Source organism: Gekko japonicus, unplaced genomic scaffold, assembly GCF_001447785.1.
Source record: "Gekko japonicus isolate JY-2015 unplaced genomic scaffold, Gekko_japonicus_V1.1 scaffold332, whole genome shotgun sequence".
Lineage (NCBI taxonomy): Eukaryota > Metazoa > Chordata > Lepidosauria > Squamata > Gekkonidae > Gekko > Gekko japonicus.
The window spans coordinates 424,870-443,694 of record NW_015177015.1 but is presented as its reverse complement, the minus strand read 5'-3'; the positions used below and the strand labels follow the sequence as shown (position 1 = coordinate 443,694).

At 42.1% G+C, this 18,825-nt stretch overlaps 1 protein-coding gene across 2 annotated transcripts in view; it reads right to left on the bottom strand.

Moving 5' to 3' along the window:
- Window positions 1–15,214: 15,214 nt before the first annotated feature.
- The window catches only part of TMEM59 (transmembrane protein 59), a 10,107-nt gene continuing 6,496 nt past the window's right edge, over window positions 15,215–18,825 (bottom strand). The window contains exons 6-8 of one of the 2 annotated variants that reach the window (XM_015427701.1): window positions 17,959–18,043; window positions 17,157–17,265; window positions 15,215–16,212 (exon numbers count right to left, since the gene is read on the bottom strand). In XM_015427701.1, the coding sequence (XP_015283187.1) occupies window positions 16,060–16,212; window positions 17,157–17,265; window positions 17,959–18,043 (347 nt within the window). In that variant the 3' untranslated portion in view covers window positions 15,215–16,059. The remainder of the gene's footprint in view (window positions 16,213–17,156; window positions 17,266–17,958; window positions 18,044–18,825) is intronic. The other variant, XM_015427702.1, reaches the window with a different exon arrangement.

Here is an 18,825-nt window from a genome sequence, read left to right as displayed (position 1 = left end):
CAGCTCCTTAAAAAAAAATGGATATATCAAAATAAATACAAGATTTAAGGGATGAACACTTACTGCTAAATGTGATTTCTCTCACACACACTTTTAATGAGGTACATACATGCTTTCAGCCATTTGAAACATGTTAAGTACCTTTCTAAGTCCACTGAAGTAAACTGGCTAAGAAAGGCGTAACTGTTTAGGATTGCACAGCTAATGGTCTGAGGTACACAAATGTCCATTGTTAGCTGATCTTGAAATATTTCTTATAGGAAAATGAGATGAGAAATCAAAACATTAGTTGTTATGAGAAATCAAAGTGTTACTACTATTCATATAACACTGATTCATTGACTAGTTGCCTATATCCTCCTCCCCTTAAAGTAATAAAGAGGTCACCTGAGATCTACATTAGAAGTCCATAAGCTGAGGGCCCATGAGGAATCATAGGAAAGGAGAGACAAACTGGAAATCCCCCTTCATCCATGCTCCCCTAAACATTTGGAGAAGAGAGAAGGCTCTCCCTTACCCAATAACTGACTGTAACATTCTCTCTCTGTTGGAACATATTTAATCTTCAAGAAGCCATTAAAATTTACAAAGTCATATTGGAGAATTTTTCAAGTACATATTTTATTTAAAATATTTTTAATGTGGCCTTTCCATCCAATCAGGATCCACGAGGTGTTGAACATAAGATACATTAACATTTAGACAAAACATAGTTAAAATTATAAAATTCAGTTAAAAACATACAAACAATGCCAGAAGGAAGACCAATAATCATAATTGAGGGTATGCCAGACAAAACAAAGAAGACTTCACCTGCTGGTGAAAGACACTGATAGAGGGAGACAGGTGAATCTCCCGGGGGAGGGAGTTCCAAAGTCTCTTAGGTTGCCACGTACCTAGCTTCAGGGCCTCTGAAGATGACCAGAGTGAGCATGTAGGTTTGTATGGAGAAGGTGGTCCTTAAAGTATGTTGGTCCCAAGCTGTACAGGGCTTTAAACATCAATACCAGCATCCTGAATTGAACCAGGAAGCAAATTGGAAGCCACAGTAGATGGAACAAGACTGAAGTGATATGGTCCCTATGACCTACTCCAGTCAAAACTCTGGCTCATGAAACTTATACCAGAATAGATTTGTTTGTCTTAAAGTCACTATGTTTCAGTTACTTAAACAATGACGTACTTAATATGATGTTATAGTGATCATCAAATCAGTCAATCCTAAAAGAAATCAACCCTGACTGTTCCCTGGAAGGCCAGATACTGAAGCTGAAACTCAAATACTTTGGCCACCAAATGAGAAGGGAGCACTCACTGGAGAAGACCCTGATGCTGGGAAAGATTGAAGGTCAAAGAAGAAGGGGACGACAAAGGATGAGATGGTTAGACAGTGTTATCAAGGCAACGAATATGAAATTAAGCAAACTCCTGAGCACGACGGAAGACAGAAGGGCCTGCCGTGATGTGGTCCATGGGGTCGCAAAGAGTCAGACTCGACTGTGCGACTGAACAAGAAGAAGTGATTCTCAATCTAGTAAGCATGACTTCTAACTTTTATCTGCCATCCAACAGTGTTTAAACACTTCCATCGTTTGTGCTGCAAAATACAAAGTATTTGCTAAGGCAATTAATAGCTTGTAAATATTTATCTATTGCACCATCAACATTACATGACTATAGGCAAGTCCATTTTTGTCTGATAGGCTATGGTAGGAAGGATCTGTTATTGGATATAGCTTCATACAATACTTCCATTACATAAGACCAAGTTTACAGTTCTCTTCTAGATAAAAATTATGAGTCACACAAAGCTCTTCTTAAACAGTTGCATCCTAGCTACAAACACCAACAAAATGTGTCATTTTACATAATAGATTACTAATTTCTGGTCATATCGCCTGCATTAGGACAAGAGTTTTAAGATACGGTGATCTTTTTGTCTGCTATGCAAGGCAGAAAGTTAATCAGATGGGTACAAGGACTGTTGCTTGAATTCAACATCATGAAATGAATGGAGGTGTCCCAGTGCATCAAATACCAAAGAAATTGCCATCACACATTGACCATAAAATATACTGGTATAATTGCTCTTAGAAGCCTGACCTAAAGCATCCAAGAATCCACAGACAATTGTGGAAAAGGGCAGTGAGCAGGAAGTATAACCAGCAAAGCATAATTAATCACAGTTAATTGTCACTGACCTCATAATACTAGAAATAAGATGTTGACTAGTACGCTGCGAGTACTTATGCAGCAGTCACTCATAGGATCAGATTGTGACTGAAAGAATGGATGTTGCTTGATGTATTATCCTTGCTAATAATCTTTTTTGTTAAAGTTCCTGTCATTAAGATTTTAAGAATCAAGGTTTTGCAGGGTCTGCATTACAAACCAGCAACTGGTTCAACTCCGTGAGATTCATAAAGCCAGATTCCTTCTCCCTTAACATCAAGCCTATGCAGTGTTCCCAAGAGCCACCGAAGTTTATAAGCAGAGCCTCTTACACTCACTCACAGGGGAAAAAATCAAGTTCAAATAATTGTGGTAGTGCAAGGAGCAGTGTTCCACTTTTCCCATAAAATCCAAAATTAATGGAGGTCACACAGCAACCATATTTGATGGATTCTTCCCATTCTCTTCTGAGAGTTTCCAGTCCTGGGCTGCTTATCTCGAGCAGACATATTCATCAGACCAGTCCGAACAGTGCTGTACTCCATCGTTGCAAAGACTCCTGGGAATGCAGGCACAGTAAGCATGGAAGACTACCATGGTGCAGCTCCACCACTGAGGCCCACAAGGAGTACAACTGGCCCCTGGCATGAAAAGAAAAGTCACTGATGTACTGTTTCTCTCCCTAATGTTACATTCCACCCTTATATTGGCCAAAAAATGGCCCTCTTGCAAAAGAAGTCCTACACTTTTGTTATTCCATAGAAGACACATTTTCAATAGCAGCTGTTTTTCTAGTTCCTATTATGACAAGCTTCAACAGCCAAAATTCCACCTTTCACACATAATCTCTGATCTTTTTTGCCTGAAGTCACTTTGGCTACTGCAACTACTATTTAATATGAAATAAAATTTGGAGTGTGCCGGCGTTAACACAGATTGTAAAAACTACAGCAGAGGAGTAGCAAGGCAATTTGGTTTCTATGGGGGAAAGAAATTAGGCACTGAACATAAAAAATATTTCACCAGATTCTCAAGAAAACACTGCAAATAAGGGTTACTGTATTCTGCTGAAGTTATTCTTTCAATATTTCAACAGCCCCCTCTCAAATTTTGACTCCAGAGATCACTTCTAAAGATTTCTTAATGAGTAGATATTACTGGACGGCTCTCAGCCTACATACAGAATAAGGGAAGCAGAATACCAGTTGTTATAATACCATGTGCTATTACAGGTAGTAGAAGCAACTGCCAGGTAGCAGTTCCTTTTGTGTGCCTTCAGCAGCGAGAAAGTGGTACAGAGCACCTAGAGCTTGTTGCAGTCCTTGAAAGAGGCAGGTCCTTCCCCATGCATTAAACATGAAAAGGCAGAACATAAATGAAAAGATTCTCTGTAAATTAAGAAAACAGGCAAAAAAGTAACTCCACCCTACCAGACTATCTGCCCAGCACATCACATGTATCACATAAATATAGTTTGCATGCCTCATAGAGAAGGAACTTACAGGTCCCTGTTTCATCAGAGCAATCTCCACAGTCATTCATCCTATCACATCTTTTGTCAGCATAGATCCAAGATCTGGGGTTGCCACAATAAAATATGAGGTATCCCGGAAGGCTGTTGGGCAAATCATCTACAAGAAAAGAAACCGAAGTGTATTAAGCCATCCCACAGCACAGTATATAATATGCAGGAGGACAAAATATTAGTAATTTAAAATTTACTAATTAGTCATAAATAGCATTAGTAATGACTTGTGGATTCTTATAATAAAACAGCTTAAATTTGTGTAAATGTTTTAAAAGCAAGCTTAGAAATGTTCTGGCTATGTGAAGGGATCATCCCTATCATCTTGTACGGGGAAAATGAGAAGCAGTCAGTGATGATGTAACTCACACTATCTTGTTGTGTCAACTTAATCTTAATCTCTCCAGTGACAGTCTTTTGCTTTAAAAGGGCTTTACCATTTTTTGTTTTCACTACAAGGGTGATGCTATGGGACCTGCAAAGGTAGGCAGATGTCGAAGTATTTAAGTTCTGTGAAAAAGTAGTTCACATCCTAATGGGGGGAAAAAGGTCTTATGGTTATGTTGATTTTCTAACAGAGAATACTGGTTTATCCGATAACCTTCACTGAGGTTGGAATTATCAGATGACCAGGAATTCATTTTCCTACCTGTGAACTTCATTATTCACATACAAGAGCTACAGCAATTAACCACTTACAATCAATGGAAGCAGAAAACTTTACCGTTACCCTCAAGTTTTCTTTTTCCCTCTCTAAGTGTCTTTGCTATGGTGTGACACCTTAGAAAACTTCTGAGAAACACTGGGGAGCAAATGGGCATGTGACATGGACCAACAGAGTGAAATATGATTCTTACTACATAATGATTCTTGCTCATCCTCCCCATTTGCACAATTTCTTCTTTGGTCACAGACTTGGCTGGCAGGGATGCAGGCCTCTCTGTCATCACATAAAAAGCCCGTCTGATTATTGGTAGTGACACACAAGCGATTCACTGAAGAGAGATTTTGAAAAATGTTGATACAGAGACATTTTCATCAGATCTCATCAATCCACCCACCACCACCCCTTGCAACAAATCCTACAGAGGTAGCACAAAAAAAGGGATAGCATAACACCTTAAAGTCTAACAACATTTGTTGTGGCATAAGTATTAATGGAGCACAAGGTTTAATGGAGCTCATTTCACCAGGAGCACAGTGTTACCTGACAATAGGTGACAAACTTCTATGTGTTGCATTTTAATCCCACTCCTCCTCTAAGGAGCTCAAGGTGGCACAACTTGTTCTTTCTTGCATTTTATCCTCACAGTCTCCTTGTGAGATAGGCTAGGTTGAAAGGCCATGAAGGGAGTGACTGCAGAATGGAATACATATCTAGCTCCAGATAATAGCCAAACTTCGGCATTCTGCACCTACTGGAGTTTCCAAACTGATTTTGAGGGGAGACCAATCTACAGTGCATTACAGTAGTTTGCTTTTGAAGCTATGGTCTGCTTTCAATGTTACTGTGCATAGATCCAGTATCAAGGTAAAGGGCCATCTTTTGGGCTAGCTTGAGTTGGTAGAAAGTGTTTTTTGCAGCTGTATTAACTTGCTTCTCCAGTAATAAAGTTAGATCCAGTATAACACAAAGGCTCTTAAGTGGTTCAAGCTGAACTTCATCAAAAGTGAGAAGCATCATATCCTTCAAGATCTCCACCTTCCCAACCAGCATCACCTCTGTCTTTTCAGGGTTTAGTTTAAATTTGTTCACTTTTAGGCAATTTACCACAGCAGCCAGACAGTTGGGGTGCCAGGGGCAGGGGTTTGCCCGCTTTCACAACCCCCAATCTGCCGGCCCTGATCCAGCTGGCGGGGGAACCCCATCCCAAAGTGTTGTGTTTGCGCCAACATGCCCAACGCAATGACATCACCCGGAGGTAATGTCATAGTGCAGGGCACATTGTTTGTGTGGGGGGATGATCAATCATTTAAGGAAAAACCATAGCGTTTTTCCTTAAATGATAGCACGTCTCCTGCAATGTGCCATAGGCAATGATATCACTTCCAGGCATAGAGATCCCAGAGAAGGACCAAGACCACCCACATTCAACATTTGGTATGTTGAATGTGTTGCTACAATTATTCCTTGGAAATGGCTTGATGATAATAAAAATGTTTTAAAAGCTAGCACTGACCGACCTGGTGTGGATGGAGGGATTCCAACAGTAACAATCAATACAATGATGCCAGCTATGATGCCAGCTATAAGCAGAGCTAATTCCTGGTTGCGTAGTACTTCTCTTCCAGTTGACACTAGAGCCCAAGTCGAAGATATGCCCTTCGATGGGCAAGGACTTTTTAACGCCAACACTGACGCAACTCTGCAGGAGTTGGATAAAAGTATTAAAGCTTCCAGAGCGTTAGGAGTGTCGTCTTCTTCAAGACAACAACACAGACCACGTACCTGGTCCAGGCCTTGGCAGAGGCGCAATTCGTCGCATCAATCACCAGAATCACGCTGGAGACCGCATGCATATTCTGGGAGCCAGAAACCGGCTTATCAGAAATCTAAGTTTGGTGCCTCACAACAAGCACCGAGAGGAAAGCAAACGAAGCCTTCTAAGCAGGGTTTTTGACTTCCTTGTCCCGAGTCAGCATCCACCCGCCTTTTCCCTTTTCTGCAGACCTGGAGTCTCATTACATCAGACCAATGGGTCCTTTCCATCCTGACCCATGGTTACAAGATTCAATTCCATCAGAGTCCAGACACTCCTGTGGTAGTCTACACCCCTCCCTCCCCCCTCCTTCTAGAGGTTTCCCTCCTTCTGCAAAAAGGGGCCATCGAACCTGTACCACCTCACCTCCAGCGACGGGGATTCTATTCCCGCTATTTCACAGTGCCGAAGAGAGACGGTGGAGTTCGACCTATTCTAGATCTGAGAGGATTGAACCGTTACGTTTCATATCACCGCTTCCGTATGGTCTCTCTTCAACAAATTTTACCACTACTCCACAAGAGGGTCTGGATGGCTACCCTGGATTTGCAGGACGCATACTTTCACCTCAATATCCACCCCTTTTACCGTCAATACCTCAGGTTTGCTATAGGCCAAGAACACTTCCAGTACACGGCCCTTCCGTTCGGCCTCTCCAGCGCCCCTTGAGTGTTTACGAAGGTGATGATTGTAGTGGCGGCTTTCCTACGTCTCAAAGGGGTGTCCATCTACCCCTACATAGACGACTGGCTTATGGTCGCTCCGTCGGAACACTCTCTCACCTTGAACGTCACGGACACGTTGTCCCTCCTGGACGACCTGGGACTGAAGGTCAATCTACAAAAATCACATCTTTGCCCTGTACAACGGATACAGTATATAGGGGCCATCCTGGACTCCACTGTGTGTATGGCATACCTGCCCCCAGACAGAGCCAAGGACATTACTTCCCTTGCCACACATTTCTGCACAGGGCCCACGACCACAGCCTTCCTCATCCAACGACTATTAGGTCTCATGGCCGCAACGACGGCAGTCTTGGTTTTCGCGAGGCTCAAGATGAGGCGCTTACAACTGTGGTTTCTACGCAAATACAATCCGTCTTGGGACGCTCACGCGATAACACTTGCACCTCCTGCCCACATAAGGGATGCAGTAAGGTGGTGGACTCTACCAGAAAATCTCCTCCAGGGAGCTCCTTTCCACCCTCCAGTACCAGAAGTCACCATTACTACAGATGCTTCGATGAAGGGTTGGGGTGCCCACTCCATGGGTTTCTCCATCGGAGACAGGTGGGACGCAAGCATGGTAGCTCCTCACATCAATTACTTAGAACTTCTGGCAGTTCGCCACGCGGTGACAAGCTTCCTCCCCTTAATCGAGGGAAAGTGCGTTACCATTCTGACGGACAACACCACGGCAGTCTCGTACATAAACAGGCAAGGAGGTACGGTATCCATGCGCCTTTGCAATCTTGCAATAGATTTGTGGGACCTCTGCAGAACCAACAATATCTTTCTAGTGGCGACTCACATACCAGGACGTCTGAACGTGCAGGCAGATCATCTAAGTCGCTCTGGACTCAGCCTACACGAATGGGGGATAAGCCATCGTTACCTCCTTCCTCTTTTCCAGAAGTGGGGGACTCCCCAAGTCGACGTCTTTGCCACAAGTCAGAACAAGAAGTGTCGTCTATTCTGCAGCCGCGGAGGTTACGACGAACAGTCCCTAGGGGACGGTCTGCTTTATCCTTGGTCCAAGCAACATCTCTACATGTTCCCTCCCCTGCCTCTGCTACTCAGAGTGGTTCGCAGAATTCTCAGAGAGAATGCAGACGTGATTCTTGTGACGCCTTGGTGGCCCAGACAGCCCTGGTTCTCCACGCTCCTGGAACTATCTCAGGGAACTTTTCATCACTTTCCCTTTGCCCCAGACCTACTTTGTCTTCCAGACTCACCGGTTCTGCACCACAACGTCAAACAACTGAAACTGACGGCGTGGCGAATAATTTCTCAACCTTCTCCACGCGTATAGCTCACGTCTTATTGAATTCGAGAAAACCGTCCACAAGAAGGTATTACGACAGTTAATGGAAGAAATTTTGTTCCTTCCTGGGAACTGATACACGTCACGCAGCTTCAGCTGGACTGGAGAAAGTTTTTTCGTTTATACTATCCCTAGCTGACTCGGGACTCTCCCACTCCTCGTTGCGTGTTTACTTAGCCGCTCTATCGGCATTTCATGTTCAGATTGAGGGATGCACACTGTTCATGCATCCAGTTACTAAACGTTTTCTGAAGGGATTGTTGAGACTTTATCCTCCTGTTAAATCTCCAGTTGTCCCCTGGGACCTGCCCCTTGTCTTGCGCCGACTCGAAAGCCCTTTGAACCGCTTGCTTCATGTGAGTTACGCCTACTGGCTTGGAAAACAGCCTTCTTGACCGCCCTCACGTCGGCCAGGAGGGTGGGAGAGTTGTTGGCTTTTAGGCATGACCCACCTTACCTTGCCGTCCTCCCGGACGCGATTCGCTTGGTGCCAGACGTCTCGTTTTTACCTAAAGTTGTCTCGGAATTCCATCTGCAGGCTGAAGTAGTACTGCCAGATTTTTTCCCAAACCCTACGTCGGATGAGGACCGACTGCTTCATACGTTGGATGTTAAGAGAGCCCTCTTGTTTTACTTGCAACGGACGCAGCCGACCAGACGAGATCCGCATTTATTTGTTTCATATGCGTCCTCAAGACTGGGAAGTCGTGTTACATCGCAACGACTGTCTAAGTGGATAGTGGAATTAATTCGGCTATGCTACCTGCTTGCGAAACGACAGCTGCCTGGCCCTATCAGGGCTCATTCCACCAGAGCTCTTGTGACATCCACTGCCTTTCTCAAAGGAGTGCCACTGCACGACATCTGTAACGCTGCAACTTGGGCCACTCCTAATACTTTTATCAGACATTATGCCATTGACGTCCGAAGGAACAGCAAGGCTGACATGGGACGTCGCATTTTGTCTTCGGCTGAGCATTAACCTGCCAGCACCCTCCTCCAGGTAGGCTATAGCTCGCTAATCTCCCATCGGTGTGAAGCACAGAGACCACGAAGAAGATAAACAGGTTGCTTACCAGTAACTGGTGATCTTCGAGTGGTCATCTGAGCATTCACACCACCCACCCTCCTTCCCCGCTGCTGTCAGCTTCTACTTTCCTGTTGGAGGTTGATATGCGGCGGTGTTTTGGAGGAACTGAGGGGATGTCCGCGCCCGTCCCTCTGGGCATGCGCACTGGGCTCCTGCTGCTGCCTGAGGGAACGAGCGCGAAGATTCCTTCGGAAAGAGCTTGCTACAGTACTGGTCTGGTCCAGCGCAGGCGCACTAGACCCATCGGTGTGAATGCACAGATGACCACTCGTAGATCACCTGTTTTTTTGTATTGTTTTACTGTTTTATCTGGCATTATGCCCTGTAAGCCGCCCTGAGCCTCCGGGGAGGGCGGGATAGAAATGTGAATAATAAATAAATAAATAAATAAATTAGTCCATTTTGTGAAGCTGCCACTGAGGGAGGATTAGGTCTTAGCAGCTGCTTGTAATCCTTCACCAGTTCCTCTCCCCTCTCTCCCACAAGGCTCATATTTGCCTTTAGAGTCTCAAAAATCTATCATTGCCATCCTTTTATGAGATGTTTAAGAATTAGCTGTCGTGAAATGCCATGGACTCTTTTTTCTAAAACTTTTCTACTAGGAAATGTGGAGACTGAAGACAAAAGATGCCGACAGAAATAAGCAAACTGCTCTGAAATACTCTGAAACAAACATTCCCTCCAAGTTTCTCACTGCTGTCATACATACGGCCTCTGCTCCACCATTTCAATGGAGGTGGAAAACCCCTGACAAATGCTGCAACTAAAGCATAAAGATTAAGTTAGGTATGTTTCATGACGTTTCTAGACACAGATCTCCTGCCTAGAGAATGCTACTTCTCAGTGAATGAAAGGCATTTTGTTTATAACATCTTCTATAATTAGCCCATTTTTAGACCAAACTATTAAACACTAATTGGTAATTTATATGTATATTACATTCTTTAAATCTTTCAATTATTTTCTACTTTTTGAACATGCCTGTGTGTCCTTTATTTTTTATATATTACAGAAATATTTTGTAGGAGGACAAGTACTAATTACCTCTCGTAGCAGCAAAGAGGGATTTTCTTGAACCCAGTGAAACGGCATTCTGTATTTAATAAAAATAAAATTCATACCTTATGGTAAGGAAAAAAATCTCTAAGACAACACACAGAGAACATGCATAACCTTAAAGCAAAGAGACAGCATGTAAGTTAAATTTACCACATCCCTATCCAATTGCAGAATGTATGTCACCACACAGAGATTTTAAATTTTTTAAAAAACATTTTCCGTATTTGTGAAACATGCAGATAATATTATTTCATTTGAGATCAGTGTTACTCTTGTAATTCGTAGGAACCAACTGAAGCCAGCATTTAAAAAACCCAGTGGCTGATCATACTAAAAACAATAATTACAAATCACTTCTCAAAGGTGATGGATGATTTTATACCTGGGGATGAGTTCTATTCATCTTCCTCCTGCTCACTGCAAAGCAACTAGGAGCTGTTTTGACAAGTCTTCCATCAGTGTTCAGACTTTGCTGCTAGGTATAGCAAGAGCTCCTTTGAAACTGCTTTACTTTATTAGGAGACCAAACTACTAAATGCATTCCTGAGGTGGGGTTACCTGGTTACCAAGGAGAAACAGACAAGGGTCATTCTAATCCCAGTCATACCTGATAAAGGTAGTCAATGTGAACACGTGAAACCAGATCAACTGTCTCTATGGCTAAGGACACAAATGATGATTAAGTAATTGCATCCTGACTCCTGGTGGATAGTTAAGACAGGTATCCCTGCCAATGGAAGTGAGACAGATATACGACTGACGAAGACTGTGTTTCAGATTCATAGGAAAGTGGCTGGCCATTTAATGTTCTTATCTTTAATTTTCTGGTAGAAATGCTACTCCCTTGAGTTTGTTTTCACTAACATGGATTAGAAACCATTGTGCTTTAAAAGGGACTACTACGATGACTAAAAATGGATTTCTGCCTTTTGTTCATATATATTGATTACAAGGTAAACAGCACAGCACATACAAGACTTTTAGCATCAGAATCCTACAAGTTAAAGCCCATGAAGACTCATGGGAACTTGTATAAGCAATTGGGAAATTTGCCCATAATACAACAGTAAAAACAATTGGCTTCTTCCACATTTAACTCAGCACTGGAGTGAATCTGCAACAGCTACATGGCTTGGGGATCGCAGTAACAAGGGGGGGGGAGGGTCACACTTCTTTTGGATGTGTAGCTTTGCTGGCGGAAGAGGGACGGATCTCACCTTTCTCCTTCCACACTGTACCGCCCCCAAACACACTCCATGTGCCTTTTTGTCTATGGGAGAAAACCCTTCCCAGGGGTCAGAAGGGACCAATGAGAGGAGGGGAACATCAGGAGAAATCCATATCAACCCGTACCTTTCTGCTCATCAGTTGCTGGGCTGCAGCTTGTGTTCTTAGGCAGTTGGTTCCCTTACTCGAATGCAATGACTTGGCGACAGTGATCCATGCAATGGTCACCTCAGGATTGGACTACTGTAATGCTCTCTACATGGGGCTGCCCTTGACCCAAATCCAGAAGCTACAGCTAGTGCAAAATCCTGCAACCGGGTTTCTGATGGGCCTCACTATATGGGAGCACATCCAGCACTGGCTGTCGATAGCATACCGAATTCACTTCAAGGTGCTGGTACTTACCTTTAAAGCCCTTTATGGTCAGGGGCCCACATACCTGAGGGAACGCCTTTCCCCACACGTTCCCCTGAGAGCACTGTGTTCAGGGTCACAAAATTGGCCTCCCAGGTCTTAAAAATGCCAGGCTGGCCACAACCAGGGCTAGGGCCTTCTCAGTTGTTGCTCCGTACTGATGAAATGAGCTCCCAGAAGAGATCAGGGCCCTCAGGACCTTTTACAGTTCCGTTGGGCCTACAAGATGGAGCTCTTCCACCAGGCCTTCAACTAGGAGCCGCCCCCACTATCACCACCAACTCTCTGCTGTGATAGCCGGCCTGTGTGAAGAACATCACACAAGTAACTGAAAAACTTATAAAGAGTATGCTGCCTTGCATAATTAGTGAAACCATTGACAGCACTTATTATTATTATTATTATTACTGAAACTGAATTGTTGTATGTGGATTTTAATGGATTTTAACTGCTATTTATATATTATGGAATTTGTTTTAATGAATGTATGCCACCCTAAGCCTGCTTTGCAGGGAGGGCAGGGTATAAGTTGAATAATTAATAATTAAATAAACTAGGTCCCACAGGGCACAGCTGTCTATATGTTTAATCTCTTTGTAAGCCGCCCTGAGCCCACTCAGCAGGGAGGGTGGGGTATAAATTGAATAAATAAATGAATAAAGTTATTCAGGAACTCTTTAGTTTCTCAACAGTTTTTTGCACTGCTTCCACAAGCATTTTTCCCCTTGTCCTCTTCTTCCATTGCTTTCTCAACTCCTAGCATGAGCTGTGCCATGTCGAATTCCACAATATCCATCACCTCTACTTTCATTGTCTCGTGTTTTAAGAGGTTAATTATGTTTCTATACTTTGTGGAAGATTTCACTAAACCACTTTTACTCTTAGGAACAAAGTCCTTAAAGTACTTCATAACTAAACTGAAAACAATCTGTCTTTTCACTGGGAAGTCATCATGTTTCCCCAAAAATGCAGTAATGAAAATGGAAAAACACAAACTGCATTCACAAAAATCAAAGAAATAGACTTTACTGACCAATTTTTTTAAAAAACTGACTTTTACTGATTTTACCGACCATTTTCCACCCCTGAATATACTACTGTGGGTCAGGCCTCAACCAGTCCAATTCTTACACACATCCCCAACACTGAAGTGCCCTCAATATTCTGTGGTTTTTGGACACACTGAGCATGTTGTCTTCTCATTAGGTCATGGTAGGGGTGGGGAATTTTACAAATTGACAGAGATATTTACTGATTTATCTAGGAAGGCTCCGGAGCATGCAAGCTCCTATTGTGCTTGTGGGTGGCCCCGCTTCACTGTCCTACAGATAGGCATGACATAACCTGCTAGATCTAATATGAGCAGAAATATTGATCTGGGTGCTATATATTCGTCGTCACACATTGCTAGGGTGATTGTTACGTAGGAATGCAACTTGGCTAACCAAATTTCACATTGGAGCCAAAATACTAAGTCTCATTTTTTAAAAAAAACAAACCTCTATGATTTGGTTCCACCCCTCATACCAACACAACATAGCTGGCGGATTAAAGTTCAGGGACTGTGAAGAGCAGTTTGAGATAAGTTTGTGGTTCTATATCAGAACTGAGAGCTACCTCGTAACACTGTTATATTAGAGATTTATACAGTAAAATGGACCGGGATGCTGTCCTGTGCAATCATAGGAAATAACAGTGAGTGTCTAGAAGTTATGGGATATTTTAATGTTAAAAGCAATCTGAATACTGGTATCGCCATACATATGGAAGAGTGTTTTTCACCTGATTGATCTGGATCCCAGCAAAGGGCAGCTTTCAGAGCTGTTTCTAAGATCACTCACAATGGAATATGATGATCTCAAAGTTAAGACTTGCTACACAGATTGTAAAGTCTTCATGTTATAAAACTGAGCAGCTAGTTCTTTGAGGCATGGATTTATTGAACAATGTTAAATAGATTCTTATTCAAGTTTGCCATAAAGAGCTACAAGTCTAGAAACAAGCACCACAATATCTTGATGAGCCCCTCCATTTTAACAACAGTCAATGTAACATAACTTCATGCTGTTAAGACATCTTAATTTCAGTCCATTTCACCTCCTGTGCACTTATAGTTAGGGAGTTTTCACAATTAAGCAGATATATCACACAAAATTAGAGTCAGAAATTAAATTAATCCTAACATAATGTATAGTTTAAAGTAAATATGGCTGAAATAATCACTGCATAGTATCTTTCACCCCTGCATGTTAAAAAAAACCAAGACCACAGAGATTGTGGAAGTTACCATGTAATAGTGAGACACAATTGACTGCAGAAGTTGCTTCAGAGCAGCTATTTCACAGGTTGAATCAGAGTACTGCCTGTTTCTCAGACTTTAGAAAACACAATGTAGAGCCCGGATAAGAAATTGGCAATAATTTGTTTGGATCCTATTACAGCTTTTTGGGAGCACTAATTTAAATAGAAAAGCCCACTTTCAAAATTAAATTATAAAAGTCAATTTTTACACTATACTTAGAGATTCTTCCAATATAACAACACTAACAGAAAATTCCATCTGATTTTTATTTTAGCGGTTTGCATCTAGACCATCATAAATTCTCCAGTTACAATTGCTTACCTCTTTTTTTTCATCTGACTTCAGAAGAGCAACAGAGCCACCCTAAGGAGAGTTACACCTTTCTCAGCCCCCTGAAGTAAATGGGCTTAGAGTAACTCTGCTTATGATGCCAGAGTTAATTACACAATCTTTCCTAATACAATTTTATTCCCTGCCAAAGAGCGAATTAACGTTTTAGAAGCACATGTGCATAATGCTGGGCACAAATTCTCTGTGCTTCCCATTAAGAACTATGTTTAAAAAGCAAACCAAGCTAATAGGAACTTGAAAGCTCTCATGGAAAGTACTGATTTACAGAATTGTATTCAATAAGACATTTGTTCACTCTTATAAAACTATTGAGGTATTCCAGTTAAGTTGTAAAAAGAACACATGACCTCAGTTTCAAGAAGTGTTGGTGAAGCCCTAACCTGGATAGCCCAGACAAGACTGATCTCATCAGATCTTGGAAGCTAAGCAGAGTTGACTGTGGTTAGTACTTGGATGGGAGACTTCCTTGGAATACAAAGTTGGGAGGACAAAGGCAGGCTTTGTTCAGCCACTTCTCTGAATATCCTCCAGGTGCCCATTAGGGGTCAATCACCAGAGGTCAACCAGTCTTCCAGGTGCAGACACACGCAAAATACAAAAAAAAAAAGTGTTGGTGAAGATAGCATCACACACACTACACACATTGTGGTCAATTTAGTACTAGAACACAGAGGTGGCCAATACTCTGTTTGCTTACAGTTTTGCTTCTGCTTAGGAACCAGTTTTCAGGAAGTGAAGTAATCACATTAAGATGTGAAAGCCAGCAAATCTAAGTGAGAAAATATGAAAAATAATATAACCTAATTTTAAATAACCACTTTGGGAGCTTGCTTCAAAGGAATACAATACAGAATTCCAACTGGACATACGTGGAATTTTATTAAAATTTTACTTCTGACCTATAGTACTGGTAGTTGACAAGGTGCAGAAAGAAACTGATTGTTCTCCATGGAACACAGGCTGTACCAGGCAGAAAGGTTTTTACAAGCAGCTCTACATGTTAGGTTCTATCCGTAGCTGAGAAGTCAACTTCCAGGCATCTTTGACCACCGAAGATTCCTTATATTTTTTTGAAATGGATTCCAAATATACATTCTGAAGGACTAACAGATGGCCATCATATGCAAATACCAGGACCTCACTGTACAGACAATATTTGTAATTTTTGGTAAGAAAAAAAGCTGCAAACAAGTGTGCATACACCACAAACCTACACCCACCATCTGAATTTTTTCATTAGTGGAAAATACACGGACAGTAGAGCCTCCACTGATTTGGTAACTTTATTTGCATCTGAAAGCTGAACTCCCCACCCTAGTCCTTATTTAGAAAAAGTCACCAGAGCTGACAGAAGTTGTAGAGTCAGACAACCAAATTAATTTTGAAAAGCTATTTATATTGCTGAGTGAGCCAGGTTAACTTTTGCTGGAAGGGGTCCTGCTTCCTGTTCATCAGTTTTGCCTTTAACCACCACAAGAGCAGAAGTTGGATATCGGTGCAGCTTCTGTTCATTCATGTATTCCAAGTCTCCATAGATACTCAGCTTCTAGAAAAACCAAACATCAGTGTGTAGGGCATTTCAGACAAAATACAATCATTTAGCTCACCCACCAGAATTCTTTCCTTTGTGCACAAATAAGTATTTAGGGAGTGAAAAAGCCAATTATTCTTAAGAGACAATAGTGACACTCAAAGCATACCTTACCCTTGAACACTAAACACCATTGCTTTTTCAAGGGTCATATATTGCTCCCCTGATTAGGATGTCCCAGGCTAGCCTGATCTCACCAGATTTTGGAAGCTAAGCAGGGCTGGCCCTGGTCACTACTTGGTTTTGGGGCCACCAAGGAAGCCCAGGGTTGCTACGCAGAAGCAAGCAATGGCAAACCACTTCTGAACGTCTCTTGCCTTGAAAACCCTATAGGGTTACCATGTGACGACAACACTTTCCACCACCAAGGTGCCTTCTGCTTTTGAGATACTTTGTACTATTTTATCCACATTTCTTGGAATGACTGAATCACAGCTTTAAGACAAATGCTGAATGTTTAAATATTGTATTTATAAAACAATATCTAGCATATTTAAAGAAGAACCCCTTAGCAAGCAGAAACTAGTGTACCAGGTGCCTTTCTTCTTTCCACTGCTAGCATTCACCCCCATGACATCCTGGTTACCTTTTGTTTTCTGGCATAATAACCCCTAAAATCTCAAATTTGCCTTCAGAAATCGTATCAGCTGGTGAGACAGTTAATGGTTACTCTAGAACTCTACTACAGAACAAGTGTACTCTAGAACTCTACTACAGAACAACTGATCAAAACCCAATATGTCTGTTCACAATATTGAACTGCCACTTATATGAACTAACAAGAGAATTGTTAGATGCACCTCACATGTCAAGAAGTACCCTCGTTCCCCTCCAAATACCCTCATGTTTCCAGGTATTAATGAGAATAATGCAGCAGAATGCTGGACGTTCAAAGTTACCTCAGATGGAACATATTGCTCCACAGCAGTAGTAACAGTCGCACAACAAATCCAGAGCAACACCAGTATAGAGAGGATAAGTGTAGTAGTTAATATCCAACCAGAATTTCTGAAATGTAAGAAAGAAGGATACTCAAAGTCAAGCTTAAGGCATATTTATTTCCTTTCATCCCAATGTCTGAAGTTGATCTACCCACGTAGTCCACCTTGAGAAATCTTAGATGCCACCCACAGTCAGCTAGCTCCTAAAAGCAAATAAAACTACTGCATTTGACAGGTCAGGATCTGGTTATTTATTGTCCCACTCATTTTTACCTAAAATGAAGCACTCAGTATTTCATTGTGAATACATTTTAATAGCACCAAAACAGTAAATGGCTCCTATAAATTAACGATGAGAAGAAAACACATTAAGTTTGACTGGCTGAGCAGCAAAGCCAGCTTAGCAGTTTTTCATACGCAAACCAATGCCAATCTCTTCAAATTAATAGCAGTTTTGCTCAAATTTGACTCCCCAGCTCTGCAATATTACAGCACATTTTGGCCTCAGAAGTAATGTTTAGCTTCAAGCGTGCAAGTGACTGTCAGTTTTAAAAGGACATGGGTGGAGCACTACAGTAAATTCTTCTATTCATGAAGGAAAGTAGATGCAACATAATCAGAAGCTTAACTTTAACAAGTTCTCTACACAGCTGCTATTAAACACAGGTTAGGACAGCCTCAGAGTGGTCACCGACTGAATTACATATGGGCAGAATCTCTCCCTTTTTAAGTCATTGCTTTGCATGCTCAAGATACATACACTGAAATACATTTGAAGAAGGTGTCACTTTCATCCTCTTCAAAAAATTCTGAATGTATCTGAGGCCCTCTTGGTTGTAGATCTGCTGAAAAGTTAAAGTGCAGCTTCACTGAACTCATCATAAAACCAGAGATGTACATGTATATTCAAACACTGTAAGCAAGATGGCCAACATCCACTGGGGTCACTACTGTCTAGCCAGCTATTTTTCTTCCAGGAGCTCCTTCTGTTGAGCACCACAAGCTGACAATGCCAAGTTTAAGTAGTGGCTTGTGGTTCAGTGGGATACACAGTTGGAGGAAAGCAGCAGCACAATCACTGCTTTTTAAAAACACTTGTTTGGACATATAGTGCCTTGCTGGGTTGAGGGTACAAGGACAACTATGCACATCAGCTGACAAGGTTTAGGTATCAGTCACAAAGTAAGGGACTTTGGACAGATTAAAATTTAAATTGGTGTGGTTTCCACATTCAAATAACCAGCCTACCCAACTGTACTCTGGACAGAGGCAGGTTAACTGGAATCATTATAGAAACTTTCCAATCATGTGTACTTACTGATGTGGAGTCACGCACAGTAGCAAAACAATTTTCCATTGCATACAAAGACTGATTTTCTGCTAACAAATTATGATTAGCAGGGGTCATTTCGTAGAAAAAGAGGTGCAGGAGCTCATTAGCATAACTTATTTGCATAATTTATTTGCATATGCCACACCCCCTGACATCACTGGAAGTGTGTCAGAAGGTAACACCCACTGCTCAGGCTCCACTGGACTGTTTTAGATTGCTAGCTATTTGGGGGGGGGGGGGATGGGCAGATCTGTCCTCACGGGGGAGGGGGGGCTGTGCCCTGAATAAACTTGT